At 42.4% G+C, this 26,459-nt stretch overlaps 1 protein-coding gene across 1 annotated transcript in view; it reads left to right on the top strand.

The window, feature by feature from the left end:
- The window catches only part of LOC121549913 (2-lysophosphatidate phosphatase PLPPR4), a 35,864-nt gene extending 10,080 nt beyond the window's left edge, over positions 1-25,784 (top strand). The window contains exons 2-9 of the mRNA XM_041861887.2: positions 540-725; positions 6,031-6,160; positions 6,342-6,537; positions 14,148-14,205; positions 22,186-22,359; positions 22,568-22,864; positions 23,058-23,231; positions 23,402-25,784. Of these exons, the coding sequence (XP_041717821.1) occupies positions 540-725; positions 6,031-6,160; positions 6,342-6,537; positions 14,148-14,205; positions 22,186-22,359; positions 22,568-22,864; positions 23,058-23,231; positions 23,402-24,499 (2,313 nt within the window). The 3' untranslated portion in view covers positions 24,500-25,784. The remainder of the gene's footprint in view (positions 1-539; positions 726-6,030; positions 6,161-6,341; positions 6,538-14,147; positions 14,206-22,185; positions 22,360-22,567; positions 22,865-23,057; positions 23,232-23,401) is intronic.
- The last annotated feature ends 675 nt before the right edge of the window (positions 25,785-26,459 follow it).

A 26,459-nucleotide genomic window follows, 5' to 3' on the forward strand; every position in this document is an offset into this window, starting at 1 on the left:
TCCTATCATAGCCTGCAAGACTACACCACATCGAAGAGCTAGCTCTTTTAATGCATGTTCTACTGGTGCCAATTTTGCTCCAGTAGTTCCTAGAACCAACTAGTCTTTGAAATCCCAGACCATTGGGACACTGTGGGAGGTAACCCATCTGTCTAATACTAGAGACTAGGAACCAACCACTAAGAGTTCACTAGAGCAACCTGTGTAATTCCCAACATTTGAATGTCTGACTTGTGACAGCAATCAATGTTGTTGTTTTCCAAATTATGAATTAGCTTTCTAACTAGGATTCATTAACATTAATTTAGTGTTTTTCACACTTTCATTGTGTTGAAAGTTGGTTGACATCCCATAGTTATGATTTGACAACTTCCCCTTCATCAGGTCTCTGAAACTGAGATATTGACTCAGAATCCATCGTCTCCAGTGGAATCAGAGTAACGAGTGAATCGAACCACACAATGATTCTGACATATCATGTTTGTTGTTTTGCCTCTCTGTTTATGTGCTTGTTTGTTTGTTTGTTCACCCGTGGGCAGCTCCCCATCCTGGTGTCGTCGGTGGTGAGTCTGTACTTCCTGGAGCTGACAGACATGTTCAAGCCAGTCCGCTCGGGGTACAGCTGCCACGACCGCAGCCTCAGCCTGCCCTACATAGAGCCCACCCATGAGATTATCCCCCTGCTCATGCTGCTCAGCCTGGCCTTCGCTGGACCTGCCATCACGGTCAGTAACACACACACACACACAGGCATGCTCGCACGCCCACACGCACACACATACATTCACACATTCACTCATATGCACACACAGTCACACATGTCAGTGGCATTATCTATGTCATCCTGACTTGTCACACTTGGCATTTTAGTTGAGTGCTGCCTGTAGGCCTACTTGGTTGTTCTTCCAACAGAAATAGGCAGGCCATGTTTTTAGATATGGTAGAATGTCAGAAGATCCTAGTGTAAGATAGGCCTCTTAGGAGGAAGAGAGCATTGGTCAGTATGGTAACACTAAGTTGACCCAAAGCTGCAGATCTTTACAGGGTAAGATGAAGGGTACAGTGATCTGACATTCAATTTCCTCTGATGTCTCTGTTGATGCCTCTTCCCCACTAGCTAAAATATTGTGACTACCGTCAGCTGAGGATTCTGAAGATCTTGTCCTAAGTATGACTAATGATGTGTTTGAGAAGTTTGACTATTCGAAACAAAACTCTAACTCACGTCAAAAAATGTCTCTATCCGCCAGCAATCCCTGTTTGCTACCAGGATCCTCTCCTGTATTGATCTGAGGCACTTATAAAAAGAAAAGGAACTTATCCCAAATAGCATCTTCAACTACACTATATATACAAAGTATCTTCAAATTAGTGGATTTGGCTATTTCAGCCACACCCGTTGCTGACAGGTGTATAAAATCGATCACACAGCCATGCAATCTCCATAGACAAACATTGGCATTCACTACTGAGTTCCAAACTGCTTTGGAAGCAACGTCAGCACAAGAACTGTTCGTCGGGAGCTTCATGAAATGGGTTTCCATGGCCGAGCAGCCGCACACAAGCCTAAGTTCACCATGCACAATGGCAAACGTCGGCTGGAGTGGTGTAAAGCTCGCCACCATTGGACTCTGGAGCAGTAGAAACGCATTCTCTGGAGTGATCAATCACGCTTCACCATCTGGCAGTCCAATGGACGAATCTGGGTTTGGCGGATGCCAGGAGAACGCATCTTCCCCGAATGCATAGTGCCAACTGTAAAGTTTGGTGGAGGAGGGGCTGTTTTTCATGGTTCGGGCTAGGCCCCTTAGTTCCAGTGAATGGAATTCTTAACGCTACAGCATACAATGACATTCTAGACGATTCTGTGCTTCCAACTTTCTTGTAACAGTTTGGGGAAGGCCCTTTCCTGTTTCAGCATGACAATGCCCCGTGCACAAAGCAAGGTCCATATAGAAATGGTTTGTCGAGATCGGTGTGGAAGAACTTGACTGGCCTGCACAGAGCCCTGACCTCAACCCCATCGAACACCTTTGGGATGAATTGGAACACCGACTGCGAACCAGGCCTAATCGCCCAACATCAGTGCCTGACCTCACTAATCCTCTTGTGGCTGAATGAAAGCAATTCCTCGCAGCAATGTTCCATCATCTAGTGGAAAGCCTTCCCAAAAGAGTGGAGGCTGTTATAGCAGCAAAGTGGGGACCAACTCCATGATTTTGGAATGAGATGTTCGACGAGCATGTGTCCACATACTTTTGGTCATGTAGTGTATTAGTGGAATTCTACTGACTTTAGTAGTGTGATGACGCATTACTTTCACAGAGATCTCCTAGCAACACTCAGTACTGTAGCAAGCAGATCTTGTGTTTCCAGTCCTCTGTCAGACTCTCTCTCAGGTGTATACACTGTGGCTGACTGTTCTCTCAGGTGTTTGTACTATGGCTGCTACTGTCAGCCAGCATTTGACTGCCAGCCACCCCAGAGTAGTCGCTGTAGCTAGCAACCTCCCCAAGACCTATCCTGACTCAGTCAATGTGTTTTTGTCACTGGCTATGAAGCTATCTCAACCTATATGTCCCCAGGTGAACTGACAGTTTGAAACTACGGTTTGGGGTCCTCTTTTTTTGTTCTGTGGTTTAAGTGAGGGTTATGAATGAGTGGGTGTTGCAGTGTTTTGTGGTGTTTTCAAGCAGGCTGCTCATGCAGAAACGCGTTGATTAGTTCACACTCGACTTCCTGAGAGTCCTGGAGGCATATTGCTGTGTTTGACAGGAAGACTAAACTGTTCTCAAGTGTGAACCATTCTCTCTTCTTCTTTAAAACGTCCCCTCACAATGGTGTTGACTAAGGTGCCTTTCTAAGCATCTTCTCAGGCTGACTGTAAGGTGTCCACCCACTCTGTCTAGAGTAAGTGAAAACGCACTTGGGACATTTCACTTCCTTATGTTATAAAATAAATGTTACCAAGACAAATATGATTCTTCATGTTCTGAATCGTTCAGTGGGGTCTTTCTCCAACATATCATTAACACATTAATATTATATCCAAAAAGTCAGATTTCGTAACCTAATACATCCAATAATAAGCACCAAGCTCTGTTGACAGAGCGGGGCAGCTTTCCCGCTAAAACTTTTGAGGATTTTACATTTTGTGGTTGTTGTCTTCCAAGTTGTGGGTCGCAAATATCAAAATTAGCATGACACAAGCTGAATCTAATGTAAAAGGCTTTGAAAATAAAATGCCTGCGGTATGCTCAGTGCTCCCTTGACATTTCACAGAGATACGCTTGTTTTTGTGAGAAGTCTTTGAAAAAGAACTGGAACTTCACATTAATATGTAATGTCTCAAAATCAATATCTATCTTACCTCCATATTGTTTTATGTCCTCCGGATTTGAGAACAAAGATGACGAGTTCAGTGGGAAGCCTGTCAGGTAACCTTAATTATTTACCAGATTTTTTACCACTTTTTTTCTCTGGCCGCTATTAATTTAGTCACCCTAATTTTGACCATCCTACAAGAGTAAAAACTCCAATACATTTTGAACGGATTATGACGGAGACATGAGGTTTGGACCATTGGTTTTCTTAGAGGATTATCTACACAATTAACATTATTTTACCCATTGGTCAAAATATGTGTTTTTGACTGTGACTGCACATCAGAGTACATACTTAACTACTGTACCCCTCACCCTTCTCTGAAAGGTAAAGATTACTCAATTTCTCTAGTTGTTTACTACTGGTCTGGTGCTTTGGAATATGTACATACTGTACCAAACACATTCCCAGTCCATTAGCAGCACTGTTCAAACAGTTACATTTAATGAGATGAACTAGCTGATTATAAATACTTCATCACGGCACTGAGACAGAAATATAACTCAGGACATATGGGAGTGTACTGTATATCTAAGGTTTAGAATGCTAACACTTTAAATCCTTCTATATTCCATCTGCAATCCATTCAGATGCAGTTCCCAAACATCAGCTAACACTGTGAAATATTTGTATGTATTGGTATAGTCCTAGCCTAGCGTATCACAATAACAACATGTAAAATGAAAGATCAGTTCAATACCTCATCAAACAACAATTAACCTACATACAGTAAGTACGATAATGTTACAACATTCTATTAGTTCAGATGACCTAGCCTTTTCCACCATCTCTATCAGTGCTGAGTATTGGTTTATTATAGAGCAGATTTATCATTAGAAAGGAAGTACCTGCAGGTAGTGCAGGATCCTGTGGTTCGGCCAGTTGTCATAGCTCAGTGTTCTGTTGCCTTCTCTCTCTTTCTCTCTCTCTCTCTCTCTCACACACACGCACACGCACACGCACATGCACACAGATACACGCACACACACACGCACACATACACACACACATACACACACATACAAACACACACACAGACACACACACTCCCACCTCTTTCTCTATCTCTGGAACCTCTCAACCTGTCAGATGGGCAGAGTGTGCTGCCATGGCGATAGCCGCATGATACCTGGCCACTCATTCATGTCACAGCGTGACAGCAGACCCTACGCCAAAGGCTTAGTTAGACTATACTACAGTACCCACAGCACCCTGGGGTTTAGCCCTTACTTCTCACAACACCCTGCCTGTGCCAGGCCAGGACAGGGTGTGGATCACCGCTGACATCAAACACACAGCCCCACTGAGATATAAACTCTTCATGCATTCACACTGACAGACTGAAGAGGGGTTATTATAGACTAGTAATGACTGTATCAGAGCTGTGGGAGAGGATGTACCATTGGGATTCATGCTTTATTCAAGTTGTCAAGGCGTGGGTAGTCTCTTGTGGTAGCTGGCTGGAGTTCTGAGATTATGGATCGGGTAACAGAGTAGGATTCTGATTGATTGACAGGTGTGGTGGTGTGTGTGTGTGTGTGTGTTTGTGTGTGTGTGTGTGTGTGTGTGTGTGTGTGTGTGTGTGTGTGTGTGTGTGTGTGTGTGTGTGTGTGTGTGTGAGTGTGTGTGTTGATTGTTTCAGCTCCCCTGAACAGAGCAGAGGGGATTGGATTGTGTTTGAAGGTCAGGGTGGAGGGGTTTATTCAGACACAGACGACAGCCAGGTGTCCTGTGGTCCTGTTTGTCAAAGTTCCAGACACAAGGGAGAGACTTACTGTACACCTAGGTTGGCTGAAGTTATTAATGTTCTATATTGGAAGTAGGGTTGGGCGGTATCCAGATTTTCAAACCGTCATACAGTTTCTGTATATGGTATTACCGAATCTGCACACAAGGGCCTCTATTTCAACAACAAAAAAATGAATGTCTCTGCTGTAATCAAGCTAGCAAGTTAGCAAACCAAATGCATAGCTGGAGCCCTGAGCTGGATATAATTTATTTGACACATCTTAGATTTCTTATAGTTATAAACAGTGGTGTAGCACTCACCCCCGTGAGGGCTAATTATTATTATTATATATATTTTTACGGTATTGAAAATCATACCGTTGGTATTTCGAAATACCTCGGTAAACGGTATATCGCCCAAGCCTAGTTGGAAGGTATTGTGATATAGGTCAGTCAGGTTATAAAATCTTGATTACCACAGCTGGTTAGTGCTGAGAGTTGTACATGGGAATGGTAGGCCATAGTACTCCACACTGCAGGGAAAGTGTGCCTTGGCCTTCCCCTAACCTTTCGTCTGGGGCTATGCCAAAGACAGGGAGCTTTACTTTAACCCAAAAACAGAGTGCTGAGAGGAGAGGCAGTCATTTCAAACAGAGGTAGACAGAGTTCAAGGGAAAGGTGATCTCTTAATCCTACTGTGTGTGTGTGTGTATGTGTGTGTGTTTGTGTGTGTGTGTGTGTGTGTGTGTGTGTGTGTGTGTGTGTGTGTGTGTGTGTGTGTGTGTGTGTGTGTGTGTGTGTGTGTGTGTGTGTGTGTGTGTGTGTGTGTGTGTGCGTGTGCATGTGTGTGTGTTTTTGATGTAAGTGTATGTGTCCACAGTGTCTCTGACACACCGATGGCCATGTCTCTGTCCACAGATAATGATCGGAGAGGGGATCCTGTTCTGCTGTCTGTCCAGAAAAAGGAAGGGTGTCGGGGCAGAGGCAGACATTAATGCAGCAGGCTGTAACTTTAACTCCTTCATCCGCAGAGCTGTCAGGTTTATTGGTAAGTTTAATTTGGTTTACTTGATGAGACTGTCTCAGCCCCTTAAGTATGTATTTTTATGAATAATGAAAAAATAACATGACAAGGCCCAAGTATAAATAGAAATCTATGCTAACTGGGTGTGTGTGCATGTGTGTGTGTGCATGTGCCGCACGTGCATGTGTGTGTCTCTGCCACCCAGGGGTCCATGTGTTTGGCCTGTGTGCCACGGCTCTCATCACGGACATCCTCCAGCTAGCGACGGGCTACCACGCACCTTACTTTCTGACTGTGTGTAAACCCAACTACACCACGCTCAACACAACTTGCGACGAGAACACCTACATCCTGCAGGATATCTGCTCCGGGTCCGAAACCGCAACCATCAACCAGGGCAGGTTTGTCACATTCACCTTTCACCTTTGACCTCTAAAGAGCTGTCAATGTATTTCTGCTCCACCAACCTGACGTTAAGGGGTCAGGGTTATGGCTAGGGTTAGGGTTGATCCAGGATGAGGACATGAAGATAGGGTTACGGTTAGGGATAGAGTTGTGGTTGAGGCTAGGGTTAGCTTTGAACCGGGATGTGGACATGAAGCTTGAGTTAGGGTTGAGGGTTAGGGTTGAGCCGGGGTGTGGACATGAAGTTAGGGTTAGGGTTAAGGTTAGGGTTGCAACTATGGTTAGACATGAGGACATGAAGCTAGGGTTAGGGTTAGTGTTATGGCTAAGGTTAAGGTTGACCCAGTGTGTGGACATTTGTCACGACTTCCTCCGAAGCTGCCTCCCCTCCTTGTTCGGGCAGGCTACGGCGTTCGTCGTCACCGGCCTTCTAGCCACTGCCGCTCCATATCTCATCATTCCATTTGTCTTGTCTTCTCAATTACACACACCTGGTTCGTATTCTCCTCATTAGTATGTGTTTAAGTGTTCCCTCTGCCCCCTTGTCCTTGTGGGTGAGATGAGTGTAGCTCGGTGGAGCTACCTGTACTTTGTATTGCCGGGGTATATTTTCCCAGTGTTCCTGTATTTGTTCCAGTGCGCCTGTGTTGCGCACTGGACTGTTGACGCTATCTAGCGTAACCGTGTACTATGGAATAAACTCTGTATTCTGTGATTTACCCTCCTGCGCCTGACTCCTTCAAATCACAATCTCACAACATTATGCTTGGGTTAGAGTTAGGGTTGAGGCTAGGGTTAGCATTGAACCAGGATGTGGACGTGAAGCAAGGGTTAGGGTAAAGGTTAGGGTTAGGGCTCCATTGTAGTCTATGGAAAACAGAGCTAAAGCTCATTCAGAAGTCTCACCTTTCTTCTGACGATATTATCATCCTCAAATATCACAAATATCTACACTGTCAATCAAAGCACATTTTGTCTGGAAGTTGTATTGATGTGTAAATTAATCTAATACCTCCAATTATTCAGTAGCCGCAGATCAAGACTTGAGTCATTAGCACAGTTCAATTGGTTATTTTTCCTGGGATTACGCAGAGTTTGAGTTGTTCAGTTCTGTTTGGATGTATAAGCACAAGGACCCAGACAAGACAAGTAGCAGCAAAGCTATTTTGGTTTCTAATTATGGTTATCATGGCTGTAGAGGAAAGAGAACATTTTTGATGTTCTCACTAATGAGGTTGGAAAATTGACTCTTTTGAACATCAGCAAATAGCTCGTGTGGATTCAGGAAAAATAGATGTATGGAGTTTTCCGTCTGGAGTGGGTGGAGAAAGCAAAGCACAGGGTGAGATTTGAATTATTATTATTATTATTATTAGGATCCCCATTAGCTGACGCCGTAATGTCAGCTAATCTTCCTGGGGTCCAACACAGAACTAAAAAGACATTACAAACAATTACAATTTACATGAAGACATTACAAACATTTAACAAGTGGACATTACAGACAGTTAAAATACCTGACCGGTAATACATTTAACATTCAGAAGATGCTCTCTGGGATTAGTATCCATCCAGTCATATGGTTGATCGCATTAGATATTCTTTTATTGTTTTCTTGAAGGTGGATTTACTTTTTGCCTGAGAAATGGGTAAATAATTCCATTCATTGATGGCTCTGTATATAACTGTATATAACTGTTTATCCTCGGGGGTATCAGATGACCTGAATTTTCTTGTGTGATTTCGTGGTTATGTTTGTTGCTAGTATACACTAATTGCTGTTTCTTGAAAAATAGTACATTTCCAATGAAAATCAGAAGACTGGATAGTAATTTGCTCTCAATGGGACGGCATGAGAGATTATTATGCATTCAGTTGACATTCATACAGATAGAAAAATGGCAGCCCTGTTCTGAGCAAGTTAGAGATTTTTTAGATTGTTTTTTTGCTGCAGATAACCATATGGCAGGACAGTACTCTAGGTGTGATAAAATCAAAGACTGAATCACCTGATTCAGAGTGTTGGATGTTTCATACTCTTGTTATAGCAATGCCCTTACCCATTTTAATTACAATGTTATATTGGACCAAGCACAAAACATTTTGTTTTAGAAATGTGTTATGCCACTCAGACAGAGTTCTTAGTTCTTTGCTCAGTACATCTGTTAGCTCATTATATGCTGATGCTATTCATTACTGAGGGCAAATCATTAGTCAAGACAGTGTAGAGGAGTGGGCCTAAGCAGCTGTCTTGAGGAACACCACAGTGTAAATCGTTACAGTCTGAAAAGCTACCATTAAAGAGAACTTTTTGCATTCTCCTGGACATATAGCTTTCCATCCAGTATAGAGCAGCAGACATAAAATGATAACATTTGAGATACTATCATACTGTCTCTCCTGAATTGAATTATTGAGGTTTATCTAAAAAGACATCCCATTTTCCTGTAGAGCTGAAGACAGACAGTGCCATTACCTATGGGAGATTAATCTGTGTATCTGTGTCTAATATTGTCGTGCCCTTCTTAGTCATTCTAAGACTAATGTATAGCCTTTATGGTCTTATTCATCCTGTAAACAGACAGATGAAACGGACCATTAAATTCAGCCTGCACCATTAAAAGCTCAAAACTGACAGTGGCTCAGGGCATAAACAGTGTCTGTTCCTCTCTGTGAGAGCCAAGCTCGCAGTTTAACAGTCTAAATCTAATGAACTATATAAAGACCCCTAGAAGAGATTGGTACAACAGTTCAATGTTTTTCTCCTCTTTAGTATTCATCTGATGATCTGAAGATGTCACCGATAGACATGGCAGCTTTTTTGGGTTATTTCTTACATTTTTAGCCCAGAACGTTTTTTGTGTTAATATATACAGCCGGACATAACTTTTGGATATCAGAGCGACGGTAACTCACCAGCATTCCGACCAGAAATACAACTTTCCCAAATTGGATGCCTTGTTCGTACCCCCCAAAGCAATTTAACTTATTCCAGAGGCTGCTCCAAGACGCCGCCGCTGTTGAGAGAATGCCAAGAGTGTACAAAGCTGTCATAAAGGCAAAGGGTGGCTATTTAAGGAATCTCAAATATAAAATATATTTGATTTGTTTAACACTTTTTTGGTTACTACATGGTTCCATATGTGTTATTTCATAGTTTTGATGTCTTCACTGTTATTCTACAATGTAGAAAATAGTAAAAATAAAGAAAAACCCTTGAATGAGTAGGTGTGTCCAAACTTTTTGACTGGTACTGTACTCTGTTTCACAGAATCATAGCTCTCTCTGGATATACTGTCCCCGTCCATACAGCCAGCTGGGTTCTCAGTACATCGTGCAGACAGGAATAAAGAACTCTCTGGGAAGAAGAAAGGCGGAGGTGTATGTTTCATGATTAACTACTAATGGTGTGATTGGGATCACATACAGGAACTCAAGTCCTTTTGTTCACCCAACCTAGAATACCTCACAATCAAATGCCGACCATATTACCTCCAAAGAGAATTATCTTCGTTTATAGTCAAAGCCGTGTATATTCCCTCTCAAGCCGATACCACAACGGCCCTCAAGGAACTACACTGGACTTTGTGCAAACTGGAAACCACATATCCTGAGGCCGCATTCATTTTAGCGGGGAACTTTAACAAAGCAAATCTAAGGATAACACTACCAAAGTTCTATCAACACATTGCCTGTAGTACTCGTGCTTCAAAAACTCTCGACCATTGTTACTCTCCCTTCCGGGATGGCTACAAGGCCATCCCCTGCCCTCCCTTTGGCAAATCAGATCCTGACTCCATTCTACTTCTCCCTTCCTATAGGCAGAAACTCAAACAGGAAGTGCTAAGGTCCATTAATCGCTGGTCTGACCAATTGGAATTCATGCTTCTAGATTATTTTGATCATGCGGACTGGGATATGTTCCGGGTTGCCTCTGAGAATAACATTGACGTATACACTGACATGGTGACTGAGTTAATCAGGAAGAGTATAGGGGATGTTGTTCCCTACTGTGACTATTAAAACCTACCCAAACCAAAAACTGTGGATAGATGGCAGCATTTGCGCAAAACTGAAAGTGCGAACCACCACATTTACCCATGGAAAGGTGACTGGGAATATGGTCAAATACAAACAGTGCAGTTATGCCCTCCGTAAGGCAATCAAAGAGGCAAAATGTCAGTACAGAGACAAAGTGGAGTCGCAATTCAACGGCTCAAACATGAGATGTATGTGGCAGGGACTCCAGACAATCGCGGATTACAAAGGGAAAACCAGCCACGTCGTGGACACAACGTCTTGCTCCCGGACAAGCTAAACACCTTCTTCGCCCGTTTTGAGTATAGCACAGTGCCACCGACGCAGGCTTCTCCCGAGGACTGTGGGCTTTCGTTCTCCGTGGCCAACGTGAGTAAGACATTTAAGTGTGTTAACCCTCGCAAGGCTGCCGACCCAGACAGCATTCCTAGCCGCGTCCTCAGAGCATGCGCAGACCAGCTGGCTGGAGTGTTTACGGACATATTCAATCTCTCCCTATCCCAGTCTGCTGTCCCCACTTGCTTCAAGATGTCCACCATTGTTCCTGTACCCAAGAAAGTAAAGGTAACTGAACTAAATGACTATCATCATGAAGTGCTTTGAGGCTAGTTAAGGATCATATCACCTCCACATTACCTGACACCCTAGACCAACTTCAATTTGCATACCGCCCCAACAGATCGCTCTGCACACTGCCCTATCCCATCTGGACAAGAGGAATACCTATGTAAGAATGATGTTCATTGACTACAGCTCAGCCTTCAACACCATACTATCCTCCAAGCTCATCATTAAGATCGCGGCCCTGGATCTGAACCCTGCCCTGTGCAACTAGGTCTTTGACTTCCTAACGGGCCGCCCCAAAGTGGTGAACGTAGGAAACAACACCTCCACTGTGCTGATCTTCAACACAGGGGCTCCACAAAGGTGCGTGCTCAGCCCACTCCTGTACTCCCTGTTCACCCATGACTGCGTGGCCACGCATGCCTCAAACTCAATCATCAAGTTTGTAGACGATACAACGGTAGTAGGCCTGATTACCAACAATGATGAGACAGCCTACAGGGAGGAGGTGAGGGCCCTGGCTCTCCAGAGGGTGGTGCACTCTGCCCAACGCATCACCGGGGGCACACTGCCTGCCCTCCAGGACACCTAAAGCACCCGATGTCACAGGAAGGCCAAAAAGATCATCAAGGACATCAACCACCCAAGCCACGGCCTGTACACCCACTATCATCCAGAAGGTGAGGTCAGTACAGGTGCATCAAAGCTGGGACCAAGAGAATGAAAAACAGCTTATATCTCAAGGCCATCAGACTGTTAAATAGCCATCACTAGCAACTCCGGACTCCGACATTGCTTGTCCTAATATTTATATATTTCTTAATTCCATTCTTTTACTTTTAGTTTTGTGTGTATTGTTGTGATTTGTTAGATATTACTGCACTGTTGGAGCTAGGAACACCAGCATTTCACTACACATGCAATAACATCTGCTAAATATGTGTATGCGACCAATAACATTTGATTTGATTTGATTCGATGCCCCTTGACTTATTCCACATGTTTTTGTGTTACAGCCTGAATTCAAAATGGATTAAATATTTATTTTTTCTCACCCATCTACACACAATACCCCAGAATGACAAAGTGAAAACATGTTTAGAATTTTTTTATTTTTTTTACATGTGAGTTTTTCTGGGTAAGTCTTTGAAAGCTCTGTCAAATTGGTTGTTGATCATTTCTAGACAACCATTTTCAGGTCTTGCCATATATTTTCAAGTAGATTTAAGTCAAAGCTGTAACTCGGCCACTCAGGAACATTCACTGTTTCTTGGTAAGCAACTCCAGTGTAGATTTGGCCTTGTGTTTTAGGCTATTGTCCTGCTGAAAGGTGAATTCATCTCCCAGTGTCTGGTGGAAAGCAGACTGAACCAGTTTTTCCTCTTGGATTTTGCCTGTGCTTAGCTCCATTCCGTTTCTTTTTTATCCTGAAAAACTCCCCAGTCCTTAACGATTACAAGCATTTTTTGACAGTATTACTTTAGTGCCTTGTTGCAAATAGGATGCATGTTTTGGAATATTTTATTCTGTACAGGCTTCCTTCTTTCACTCTGTCAATTAGGTTAGTATTGTAGAGTAACTACAATGTTGCTGATCCATCCTCAGTTTTCTCCTATCACAGCCATTAAACTCTGTAACTGTTTTAAAGTCACCATTGATCTCATGGTGAAATCCCTGAGCGGTTTCCTTCTTCTCCATCAACTGAGTTAGGAAGGACACCTGTATCTTTGTAGTGACTGGATGTATTTTGATACACCATCCAAAGTGTAATTAATAACTTCACCATGCTCAAAGGGCTATTCAATGTCTGCTTTATCTTTTTTTACCCATCTACCAATAGGTATGCGAGGCATTGGAAAACCTCCCTGGTCTTTGTGGTTGAATCTGTGTTTGAAATGCACTGCTCGACTGAGGGACCTTACAGATAATTGTACGTGTGGGGGTACAGAGATGAGGTAGTCATTCAAAAATCACGTTAAACACTGTTATTGCACACAGAGTGAGTCCATGCAACTTATTCTGTGACTTGTTATGCACATTTCTACTCCTGAACTTTTTTAGGCTTGCTATAACAAAAGTGTTGAATACTTATTGACTCAAGACATCTCAGATTTTCATTTGTAATTAATAAAAAAAAAAAAAAAAAAATCATGATTCCACTTTGACATTAATTATTGGGTATTGTGTGTAGGCCAGTGACAAATAATCTAAATTTAATCAATTTCAAATTTAGGCTGTAACACAACAAAATGTGGAAAAAGTCATGGGGTGTGAATACTTTCTGAAGGCACTGTATACAATGGTTTAACCTGTGCTTTTCAATTAGTTACACAAGTCAAAAAGAGGGCAGTAGGTTTTTTTTTATGTTGAAAGAAGCTCATGTGCACCTATGAAAGTATACATTTTGTAGTGATGTTACTGTATTGTGTTTTCCCAAAGGGTTAACGGATTGGAGCCAGTGGTAGATAGAACAGTAAAAAGACCAGAACGTAACATACCTGTATGTGGTTCTATTATGCTCACATAATGTACTGCAGCATTTAGTAATGTTTCTGCTATTGTAAGCTCGACAGAATTCTCTCACCTTATGCTATACATAAGATATTTTCAAGATTGTAAATAAAAAAAGTACCATTGCACTCTCCCAGAAGTTTGGTTGGTGCATAACAGCTGTGAATTCAGATAAATAATCAAGTTTGATGGATCCGCACTCAAAATGATGTCACATAAAGCTTAATTCATTTTCCATATTTATTTTTATTTTTACTGCATCAGGAAAGTAAACACAGACGTTTCAGCGTAACAGCCTTCTTCAGTGTGTAGGTAAAACAATTTTCAATCATGAACAACATTTGTAGAGAACACAGATTGTGAGTTAATTTGATGGTCGTGGCATAAAACTGTCCTCCACTGATTTGTACAGTCAATGTTTGCTCAAACGCTAAACTATCTATCTATTTCTTTCCATCCTCTCCTCTTCCCCTCTTTCCTTCTTCCTTTCCAGGAAGTCTTTTCCGTCTCAGCATGCCACACTGGCATCCTTTGCCGCCGTCTACATCTCTGTGAGTAATCATCACACTCACACAAACACTCTACAGTATCACTCTCCTTCTTGGTCAAATAGCCCTTACACAGCCTGGAGGTGGGTTGGGTCATTGTCCTGTTGAAAAACAAATTATAGTCCCACTAAGCGCAAACCAGATGGGATGGTGTATCGCTGCAGAATGCTGTGGTAGTCATGCTGGTTAAGTGTGCCTTGAATTCTAAATAAATAACTGACAGTGTCACCAGCAAAGCATCCCCACACAATCACACCTCCTCCTCCATGCTTCACGGTGGGAACCACACATGCGGAGACCATCTGGTCACCCACACCGCGTCTCACAAAGACACGGCGGTTGGAACCAAAAATCTCAAATTTGGACTCATCAGACCAAAGGACAGATTTTCACCGGTCTAATGTCCATTGCTTGTGTTTCTTGGCCCAAGCAAGTCTCTTCTTCTTATTGGTGTCCTTTAGTAGTGGTATCTTTGCAGCAATTTGACCATGAAGGCCTGATTCACGCAGTCTCCTCTGAACAGTTGATGTTGAGATGTGTTACTTTAACTCTGTGAAGCATTTATTTGGACTGCAATTTCTGAGGCTGGTAACTCTAATGAACTTATCCTCTGCAGCAGAGGTAACTCTGGGTCTTCCATTCCTGTGGCATCCTCATGAGAGCCAGTTGCATCATAGCGCTTGATGTTTTTTGCGACTGCACTTGAAGAAAATTTAAAACTTCTTGAAATGTTCCGGATTGACTGACCTTCATGTCTTAAAGTAATGATGGACTGTTATTTCTCTTTGCTTAATTGCGCTGTTGTTGCCATAATACGGACTTGGTCTTTTACCAAATAGGGCTATCTTCTGTATACCCCCTCTACCTTGTCACAACACAACTGATTGGCTCAAACACATTAAGAAGGAAAGAAATTCCACAAATGAACTTTTAACAAGGCACACCTGTTAATTGAAATGCATTCCAGGTGACTACCTCATGAAGCTGGTTGAGAGAATGCCAAGATTGTGCAAAGCTGCCATTAAGGCAAAGGGTGGCTACTTTGAAGAATCTAAAATATAACATATATTTTGATTTGTTTAACACTTTTTTGTTTACTACATGATTCCATATGTGTTATTTCATAGTTTTGATGTCTTCAGTATTATTCTACAATGTAGAAAATTGTAAAACAAATAAAGAAAAACCCTTGAATGAGTATGTAACTTTTGACTGGTACTGTATACTCTATCTATCTATCTATCTATCTATCTATCTATCTATCTATCTATCTATCTATCTATCTATCTATCTATCTATCTATCTATCTATCTATCTATCTATCTATCTATCTATCTATCTATCTATCTATTTATCTATATCTATATATATAGGGGTGGGTTGGGGTCGGGGTGAGGAACCTACATCTGATTCAGGCCAACCTTTTTATGTAGTCTAGGCCCCAATGATGTAGACTAGAAACCAATATTTTATCAGATCAATTATGCCATTTGCATGTTGTATATGTGGGTACTATGTAGCTGTATGCGTGTACTATGTCATTGTTTGTGTGTACTATGTAGTTGTATGAGTGTGCTATGTAGTTGAATACAGTGCCTTCAGAAAGTATTTACAACCCTTTCCCCATTTTGTTGTGTTACTAAGTGGGATTAAAATGAATTGAATTGTCATTTTTTGTCAATGATCTACAGAAAATACTATGTAATGTCAAAGTGGAAGAAAAATTTACCTTTTACTACTGTGGGCTAAATCAGGGTCACACAGTGTTTCTTGGTAGTCTTAAACAAATCTACTTTGAAACAAAAGTATACACATCACACACATGGTTCTGGGCTTAAAAAAAGAAGACACCTGTACCATGTCAGCTATAGAGTTGAAATCTATTCAATTTTGAGTTTGCATCACAATATTACACTTTATATAGAAGTTTCAGAAGACTGAAATATACAGTGAGGGAAAAAAGTATTTGATCCCCTGCTGATTTTGTACGTTTGCCCACTGACAAAGACATGATCAGTCTATAATTTTAATGGTAGGTTTATTTGAACAGTGAGAGACAGAATAACAACAAAAAAATCCAGGAAAACGCATGTCAAAAATGTTATAAATTGATTTGCATTTTAATGAGGGAAATGAGTATTTGACCCCCTCTCAATCAGAAAGATTTCTGGCTCCCAGGTGTCTTTTATACAGGTAACGAGCTGAGATTAGGAGCACACTCTTAAAGGTTTCATGAGCTGAAATAAAAGATCCCAGACATTTTCCGTACACACACAAAACTTATTTCTCTCAAATTTGTTTACATCCCTGTTAGTGAGCATTTCTCCTTTGCAAAGATAATCCATCCATTTTACAGGTATGGCATATCAAGAAGCTGATTAAACAGCATGATGATTACACAGATGCACCTTGTGCTGGGGACAATAAAAAGCCACTCTAAAATGTGCAGTTTTGTCACACAACACAATGCCACAGATGTCTCAAGTTTTGAGGGAGCATGCAATTGGCATGCTGACTGCAGGAATTTCCACCAAAACTGTTGCCAGAGAATTGAATGTTCATTTTTCTACCATAAGCAGCCTCCAATATAGTTTTTTGAGAATTTTGCAGTGAATCCAATCTGCCTCACAACGGTAGACCACTTGTAACCACGCCAGCCCAGGACCTCCACATTCGGCTTCTTCACCTGCAGGATCGTCTGAGTCCAGACACCCGGATAGCTGATGAAACTGTGGGTTTGCACAACCAAATAATTTCTCCACAAACTGTCAGAAACCATCTCAGGGAAGCTCATCTGCGTGCTCGTTGTCCTCACCAGAATCTTGACCTGACTGCAGTTCGGCGTCGTAACCGACTTCAGTGGGCAAATGCTCACCTTCGATGGCCACTGGCATGATGGAGAAGTGTGCTCTTCACGGATGAATCCCGGTTTCAACTGTACCGTGCAGATGGCAAACAGCATGTATGGCGTCGTGTGGGGGAGCGGTTTGCTGATGTCAACGTTGTGAACAGAGTGCCCCATGGTGGCGGTGGGGTTATGGTATGGGCAGGCATAAGTTATGGACAACGAACAGAATTGCATTTTACTGATGGCAATTTGAATGCACAGAGATACCCTGACGAGATCCTGAGGCCCATTGTCGTGCCATTCATCTGCCACCATCACCTCACGTTTCAGCATGATAATGCAATTCTTGGAAGCTGAAAATGTCCCAGTTCTTCCATGGCTGCATACTCACCAGACATGTCACCCATTGAGCATGTGTGGGATGCTCTGGATCGACGTATACGACAGCGTGTTCCAATTCCCGCCAATATCCAGCAACTTCACGTAGCCATTGAAGAGGAGTGGGACAACATTCTACACGCCACAATCAACAGCCTGATCAACTCTATTCGAAGGAGATGTGTCGCGCTGCATGAGACAAATGGTGGTCACACCAGATACTGACTGGTTTTCTGATCCACACGCCTACCTTTTTTAAAAAGGTATCTGTGACCAACAGATGCATATCTGTATTTCCAGTCATGTGAAATTCATAGATTGGGGCCCAATTAATTTATTTCAGTTAACTGATTTCCTTATATGAACTGTTAACTCAGTAAAATCTTTGAAATTGTTGCATGTTGCGTTTATATTTTTGTTCAGTGTATCTTGATTGGATAAGGATTCAACCCCCTGAGTCAATACATGTTAGAATCACCTTTGGCAGCAATTACAGCTACAGTGGGGGAAAAAAAGTATTTAGTCAGCCACCAATTGTGCAAGTTCTCCCACTTAAAAAGATGAGAGAGGCCTGTAATTTTCATCATAGGTACACGTCAACTATGACAGACAAAATGAGGGAAAAAAAATCCAGAAAATCACATTGTAGGATTTTTAATGAATTTATTTGCAAATTATGGTGGAAAATAAGTATTTGGTCAATAACAAAAGTTTCTCAATACTTTGTTGTATACCCTTTGTTGGCAATGACACAGGTCAAACGTTTTCTGTAAGTCTTCACAAGGTTTTCACACACTGTTGCTGGTATTTTGGCCCATTCCTCCATGCAGATCTCCTCTAGAGCAGTGATGTTTTGGGGCTGTCGCTGGGCAACACGGACTTTCAACTCCCTCCAAAGATTTTCTATGGGGTTGAGATCTGAGACTGGCTAGGCCACTCCAGGACCTTGAAATGCTTCTTACGAAGCCACTCCTGCGTTGCCCGGGCGGTGTGTTTGGGATCATTGTCATGCTGAAAGACCCAGCCACATTTCATCTTCAATGCCCTTGCTGATGGAAGGAGGTTTTCACATAAAATCTCACGATACATGGCCCCATTCATTCTTTCCTTTACACGGATCAGTTGTCCTGGTCCCTTTGCAGAAAAACAGCCCCAAAGCATGATGTTTCCACCCCCATGCTTCACAGTAGGTATAGTGTTCTTTGGATGCAACTCAGCATTCTTTGTCCTCCAAACACGACGAGTTGAGTTTTTACCAAAAAGTTCTATTTTGGTTTCATCTGACCATATGACATTCTCCCAATCCTCTTCTGGATCATCCAAATGCACTCTAGCAAACTTCAGACGGGCCTGGACATGTACTGGCTTAAGCAGGGGGACACGTCTTGCACTGCAGGATTTGAGTCACTGGCGGCGTAGTGTGTTACTGATGTTAGGCTTTGTTACTTTGGTCCCAGCTCTCTGCAGGTCATTCACTAGGTCCCCCCGTGTGGTTCTGGGATTTTTGCTCACCGTTCTTGTGATCATTTTGACCCCACGTGGTGAGATCTTGCGTGGAGCCCCAGATCGAGGGAGATTATCAGTGGTCTTGTAGTCTTCCATTTCCTAATAATTGCTCCCACAGTTGATTTCTTCAAACCGAGCTGCTTACCTATTGCAGATTCAGTCTTCCCAGCCTGGTGCAGGTCTACAATTTTGTTTCTGGCGTCCTTTGACAGCTCTTTGGTCTTGGCCATAGTGGAGTTTGGAGTGTGACTGTTTGAGGTTGTGGACAGGTGTCTTTTATACTGATAACAAGTTCAAACAGGTGCCATTAATACAGGTAACGAGTGGAGGACAGAGGAGCCTCTTAAAGAAGAAGTTACAGGTCTGTGAGAGCCAGAAATCGTGCTTGTTTGTAGGTGATCAAATACTTATTTTCCACCATAATTTGCAAATAAATTCATTAAAAATCCTACAATGTGATTTTCTGGAGAAAAAAAATCTCAATTTGTCTGTCATAGTTGACGTGTACCTATGATGAAAATTACAGGCCTCTCTCATCTTTTTAAGTGGGAGAACTTGCACAATTGGTGGCTGACTAAATACTTTTTTTCCCCACTGTATGTCTTTCTGGGTAAGTCTCTAAAAGCTTTGCGCACCTGGATTGTTCATTATTTGCCCATTATCCTTAAAAAAATTATTCAAGCACTGTCAAGTTGGTTGTTGATGTCACGTTCGTTGAATGACGGGTCAGACCAAGGTGCAGCGTGAAATGCGTACATGTTTATTGAACTTAATAAACACACGACAAAACAACAAAGGAAACGAAACGTGAAGTCCAAGGTAGCACACACAACATACCTTAACCGGAACAAGATCCCACAACCCACTAGTGCCAATAGGCTGCCTAAGTATGATCCCAAATCAGAGACAACGAGCTACAGCTGCCTCTGATTGGGAACCACACCGGCCAACATAGATCTACACATAATAGATTGAAACATAGAACACACACAACAAAGAATATACACACCCTGACTCAACATTTAAGCGTCCCCTGAGTCAGGGCGTGACAGTTGATCATTGCTAGACAGACATTTTAAAGTCTTGCCATAGATTTTCAAGCCAATTTAACTCAATACTGTATCTAGGCCACACAGAAAAATGTAATGTCATCTTGGTAAGCAACTCCAGTGTATATTTGGTAATTGTCCTGCTGAAAGGTGAATTTGTCTCCCAGTGCCTGCTGGAAAGCAGACCGAACCAAGATTTCCTCTAGGAGTTTGCCTGTGCTTAGCTCTATTCCGTTTATTTTTATCCTAAAAAACTCCCTAGTCCTTGCAGATGACAAGCATACCCATAACATGATGCAGCCAACCCCATGCTTGAAAATATGAAGAGTGGTACTCAGTGATGTGTTGTGTTTGATCTGTCCCAAACATAACACGTTGTTTTCAGGACAAAAAGTAAAATGTTTTGGCACATTTTTTGCAGTATTATTCTGTACAAGCTTCCTTCTTTTCACTCTGTCATTTATGTTAGTATAGTGGAGTTACTACAATGTTGTTAATCCATCCTCAGGTATCTCCTGTCACAGCCATTAAACTCTATAACTGTTTTAAAATCACCATTGGCCTCATGGTGAAATCCCTGAGCACCTGCATCTTTTTAGTGACAGGTTGTATTGATACACCATCCAAAGTGTAATTAATAACTGCACAATGCTCAAATTGATATATATTTTTGTCCATCTACAAATAGGTGCCCTTTGCGCACCATTGGAAACCTCCCTGGTCTTTGCGGTTGAATCTGTGCCTGAAATTCACTGCTCGACTGAGGGACCTTACATATAATTGTATCTGTTGGGTACAGAGATGGGGTAGTCATTGTTAAGAAATCATGTTAAACACTATTATTGCACACAGAGTGAGTCTATGCAACTTATTATGTGACTTGTTAAGCACATTCTTACTCATGAACTTATTTAGGCTTGCCATAACAAAAGGGTTGAATACTTCTTGACTCAAGACATTTCAGCTTTTGATTTTTAATTAATTTGTAAACATTTCTAAAAACATAATTCCACTTTGACATTATGGATTATTGTGTGTAAATCAATGAAACAAAATCTCAATTTAATCAATTTTAAATTCAGGCTGTAACACAACAAAATGTGGAAAAAGTCAGTACTTTCTGGGCACTCTAGGTCCACTATGTAGTCTATATAGTATTTTAGCTTTTACATACAGCACATCCAATACATCACACTGTCAGACCGAATATCTATAAACGTCTCCCATAATCCTCAAGGTTAGACTAACAACAGAAGTGTTTTCCTGCACCACTATAGCAGATGAGTCTGTAAATGCTGACAGGCACTAAAGAACCCAAAGCCTCAGGTGCCTGAGGGTAGATGATGCATGCCGCTAGGCCGCATTAGCCACTACTCACAGGAGAGACAGTAGCAGACCTGGGTTCAAATAGTATTTGTTGTATTTTGACTACTTTAGCTACACTTGATCAAGCTTACCTTGTGCATTGGAAACCAAAGGAATAGTCCCAAAAGTGCCACAAAAAAAATATATATATATATCTGACACTCCAGGAAGGCTATATCAAACGCTGAAAATATTTGAAAACAAATACTATTTGAACCCAGGTCTGAACAGTAGCGAGCACTGGCTGTGTCCACAGTAGGGGCTGGTAGTAATAAATCTGCTGTAATAAAGTCGCTTTGAGGGGGAGGATGCTGGATGCTGACTCACAGCTGCTGGAACACGACCAGACAATCATACTATACAAATCCAGAAAATGTGTCCCAAATGGCACCATATTCCCTACATAGTGCACTGCTTTTGACCAGAGCTCTATGGGCCCTGGTCAGACGTAGTGCACAATTATAGGTAATAGGATCCCATTTGGGATGCACTCGGTTCTTTCTCATAGGGGGAGACATGCAGCAGCATCTAGAGCTAAATGAATGGATTTGCATGGAGCTGTGTGGTTTAATGTGCTTAGTTGACATTTTTTAATGGAAAGGCATGGCAATGTTATTCATTCATGTAGGCCTAGTTGTGGTTTAAAATCTCGCAGACAATGTGGATTGTTCCATAAGGATTTCAGCCACAAGCTAAGGTAGCTGAGTCAATTGCAGTTGTTGATGATGATAATGATGATGATGACAACGACAATTATGATGATGATGACATGAATGACGATAATGATAATGATGATATTGATGATGACAATGCCTTTGTGTCCTTGGTCATCTGTAGATGTACTTCAACAGCACACTGACTGAGTCTTCTAAACTACTGAAACCTCTGCTGGTCTTCTCCTTCATCATCTGTGCTATCATTTGTGGGCTGACACGGATCATCCAATACAAGAACCATGCTATTGATGTCTACCTGGGCTTTCTGCTGGGCGGGGGAATAGCTGTCTACTTAGTACGTTCTGCTGATACTTTCTTAGAGATACTTCTTATTGTTTGTGTTTTATGGTATATAGACTGTTACAGATAGCTATTTTACTGATGAAAAATCCTCATTTGATGTACAGTTGCTACAGTACTTGTTTGTTTGAAAGGATTTGGACTGAAGAGATTGTGTGTATGAGAGATCCTATTTTAAAGCTCTGTCTCTCCTCTGTCTCCAGAGTCTTTATGCAGTGGGGAACTTTCAGCCCAATGAGGATAGCTGCAACTGCCCTCCTCCCCAGCCCTGTGTTCCCTGTCCTTTACCTCACATCAGCCAGGAGGCAGTGCGCCATTTACAGGTGAAGAGCTGCAGCGGCAATATGGACGGCCTCTCTACCTCCCACTCTGAGGGCATCCTCCACCATAACCCCCACCACCGAGACCCCTCCTCTGGTTCCCTCACCAACCTGAAGAGGTCCAGCGCTGACGTGGAGGTCATAACCTCACCCCGCAGCCCCATGGGAAAGGAGAGCATGGTGACTGTTTATTGAATGTAATTAGTATGCTTGCTTCAGCAAGACCACAGCAGATATTCAACATACTTTATTTTACTATATTGGTCTTTCAGTATTTTTACAGGTTACTAAAAATAGTTATTAAAAACATTTTGCTGTAACATAACTTAAAAAATTATTTTGAATAAATAAGGTTACAAATTGCTACCCTCAGGTGACGTTCAGCCACACCCTTCCCCGTGTCCACACCCCAGCGATGGACACCGGAACGCGCCGCAACACCACCATCCACCATAGTCACCATGTCTCCATGGACTCCTCCCGCTCCAAACAGCTCCTCTCTCAGTGGAAGAGCAAGAACCAAGAGAGCCGAAAGCACTCCCTGCAGGTTAAACAATTAATACAATTTATAATTTTATAACTAATGATATGTTTATATAATGCTTGTTTCTTCTCATCTTTAAACGCATTGAAATGCATCTTTCTTTCTGAAATGAAAAGAGCTATAGAAGTTGAATAAATATGTATTCGTCTTCTTCTTTTTCTTCTTCTTATTAGGTGATGGAGGGCGAGGTGGCCCAGTCACCCCACCACCGGGGGAGCATGGACTCCATGAGGTACAGCTCCGAGCCCTCGGCCGTGGGGATAAACGGTGTCGATCTGCCAACGCAGTATGTGAAGCTAGCCACCGGGGCCAGCACCACACTACCCAGAGACTGCAGCGGCATCACAGGAGGGGCCAGAGTCTCTATGCAGTCCCGACCTGGTTCTTCACAGCTGGTCCATATCCCAGAGGAGACCCATGAGAACCTCAACAACCCCTTGCCCAAGATGGGTGGGGGAGATGTAGGCGGCGGTGATATATACAATAGTGGGACTCATGTTAACTGGGTGAAGGCGGCTGAGAAGGCAAATGCCCCATGCATGACTATCAATGGCAGCCAGCAGCCGCGGATCATGCAGGTGATTGCCATGTCCAAACAGCAGGGTCTGCTTCAGACTCATTCCAAGAGCATGGACGAGGGCTGCATGGACGGCTACACCGGAGGGTCCCTCCGCTATAGAGCCCTGAAAGAACCAAATCCCATGGGCACGACATGCAGCACGTTGGGCAGCTCCGTGGGCAGCATCTCAGGCAGCAATGGAGCCATCGTGAGGGTGGACGCCCATCCTGAGAACAACAACAACCCCATGGTTCACGCCCCATCGACGGATATTAGCAGTGGCGGTTCCTGGAAGACCTGGAGGTCCCAGGACCAGTGTGGGGGTGGTGGTATCAGTGGGTGCAGCCAGGGCCAGTCCTTCGAGCTGAATGACCTGAACAGAGATTCAGAGAGCTGCGAGTCCCTGTCCATGAGGGACGGCTCCATTGGCTCCATAGACAGGAGGAGACAGGCGAATCCCACTGCTGCCACCAATGCACAGAACGCAGGGGGCGGGGAGCACTCCCTCCACCTGCAGCAGGGCATCACCACCATCAGAGTGACCCCAGTAGAGGGGGGTGAGGTCCCCTCAGAGACCCACTCTGTGACCTCCAGCCGGGACTCCACGCTCCGGAGGAAAGGGAATATCATCCTGATCCCAGAGCGAGGGAACAGCCCGGATAACACCAGGAACGTTTTCTACAAGGGGACTTCATCAACACCCGGTCTGTAGAGAAGAATGTGGTCACTTGGCTGTCTCCCAAATGGCACTGTATTCCCTATATAGTACCTGCTTTTGACCAGGACCCATAGGGATCTGGTCAAAAGTAGTGCACTATATAGGAAAGAGGGTGCCATTTGGCATACTGCCCTTGTTCACTTGGATGTTGACTGAATTTTCAAGAAAATAACAGTGTCAGTGGGAGGGATTGTTGCACTGTTGGGGATGTTGACCTCTCCCACTGCATCTGTGATAAGAGCCAATCCATCTCCAAACGTATCCAGATACATTTTATTAGTCACAAAGCAGGCTTTATTCAGCATGATATTTGTAATTGTTCCCACAAAAGCACAACCTTGTTGGTGTTGTATAGTGGTTTACTATGTTCTTATGTACTCTAATAGAAGCATAATAACACTGGAATTGTGTCCAATTTGAAATATTTTCAAAAGTGGGTTATCAAAGTTTTTGTTTTCCTTTTTTTCCGCAAAGTTCCATACTACCCCTATGTAATGTTTTAGTGGGATATTCCAAAGTTGTGCACCATAACTATATAAACGAAAATCCTTTAATTGCCTGCATCGTAAATCGTTTTGAACTTGGTGCTAAACCACCCACACTATTTAGATCAGTGTTGTCAAAATTATTTTGCCCCTGGGCCTGCATTTGGGATTCAAAAATTAGTTATATTTCCTCGCAAAATTTGCAAGAAATAGTCCTCTATCCATCAATTCTGAAATGTTCAATGCTCCCTGACTGTCTGGCTTTCATTTTGGTGATAATTAGCGAGCTGGACACAGTCAAGAAACTGTATGAATGTAGGACCATTATCATTTCTACCCAGTTTGATTTAGTTTTAGTAATTTTTAAGTATATTGAGTTCTTACTCAAACCACCCACAGGCCGGAATGGACCCCCGTATGTTTGACACCCCGGATTTAGATGAAATACTGTGCATAGAGTACAAATAAATAGACAGAAAATTAGGAACTTGATATAGTTAGGAACTACCTTTTGTATTATTTGCTGTATAGATGCCACATACCCTAGAGACAACTGTGTTGATGACCATAAGTGCTTAGCATTCCTACTGTAGCTAAATTCAATATGCTGTGAACTGCACTAAAAAAACTGTGGTTCCTACACCTTTATATTCAATGACCAGGTTGTGTTTGTTCTATCACAATAACACTGTTTGGATTTATTCTACCAACATACTGTACATGATTTACATAGTGGCTGCATCCCAAATGGCCAACTTGGACTCAGGGGTAGACGTAACATAGTAAAAGTAAATCTGTCTCCCTCCATTTGTGATGATATGTTACGAATCGTATGGTATGTATTAATTTGTGTATGTCCATCATCCATTTCGTATGATACGTTACGAATTGCAATTCGTACCATATGTTACAAATTTGCAATATGTATGATATGTTACGAATTCCAATTTGTTGTGGCTAACGTTAGCTAGCTAGGTGGCTAGGTGGTTAACGTTAGCTAGGCTAGGGGTTAGGGGTTAAGGTTAGGGTTAAGGTTAAGGTTAGGAGTTAGTGTTAGGTGTTAGTGGAAGGGTTAGCTAACATCTTAAGTAGTTGCAAAGTAGCAAAAAAATTGTAAGTATTTGCAAAGTTGCTAATTAGCGAAAATGCAAAAATGGTCATGAAGTGATTCAAACAATGCAACCTTTCAGTTGCAGGCGTTCACCTTATACGATGAGCCGTCCACCCCGACCAACCTCCCTCCATTTGTTATCCTTATGTCTTATGTAACCATACCAAACGTAACATATCGTACTAATTTGACTGTCACAGGTTTATGTTTACTACAGTATGTTACGTCTTGTCTTTGAGGCTAGGCTGAAATGGCACACTATTCCTGATATATGTAGGGAATAGGGTGCTATTTGGGACTCAAAAAGCTGTGTGTGTGTGTGTGTGTGTGTAAACTGTCATGCAGACTACACTGATAT

This window comes from Coregonus clupeaformis, chromosome 34 (assembly GCF_020615455.1).
Source record: "Coregonus clupeaformis isolate EN_2021a chromosome 34, ASM2061545v1, whole genome shotgun sequence".
In the NCBI taxonomy this organism is placed as follows: Eukaryota; Metazoa; Chordata; class Actinopteri; order Salmoniformes; family Salmonidae; genus Coregonus; species Coregonus clupeaformis.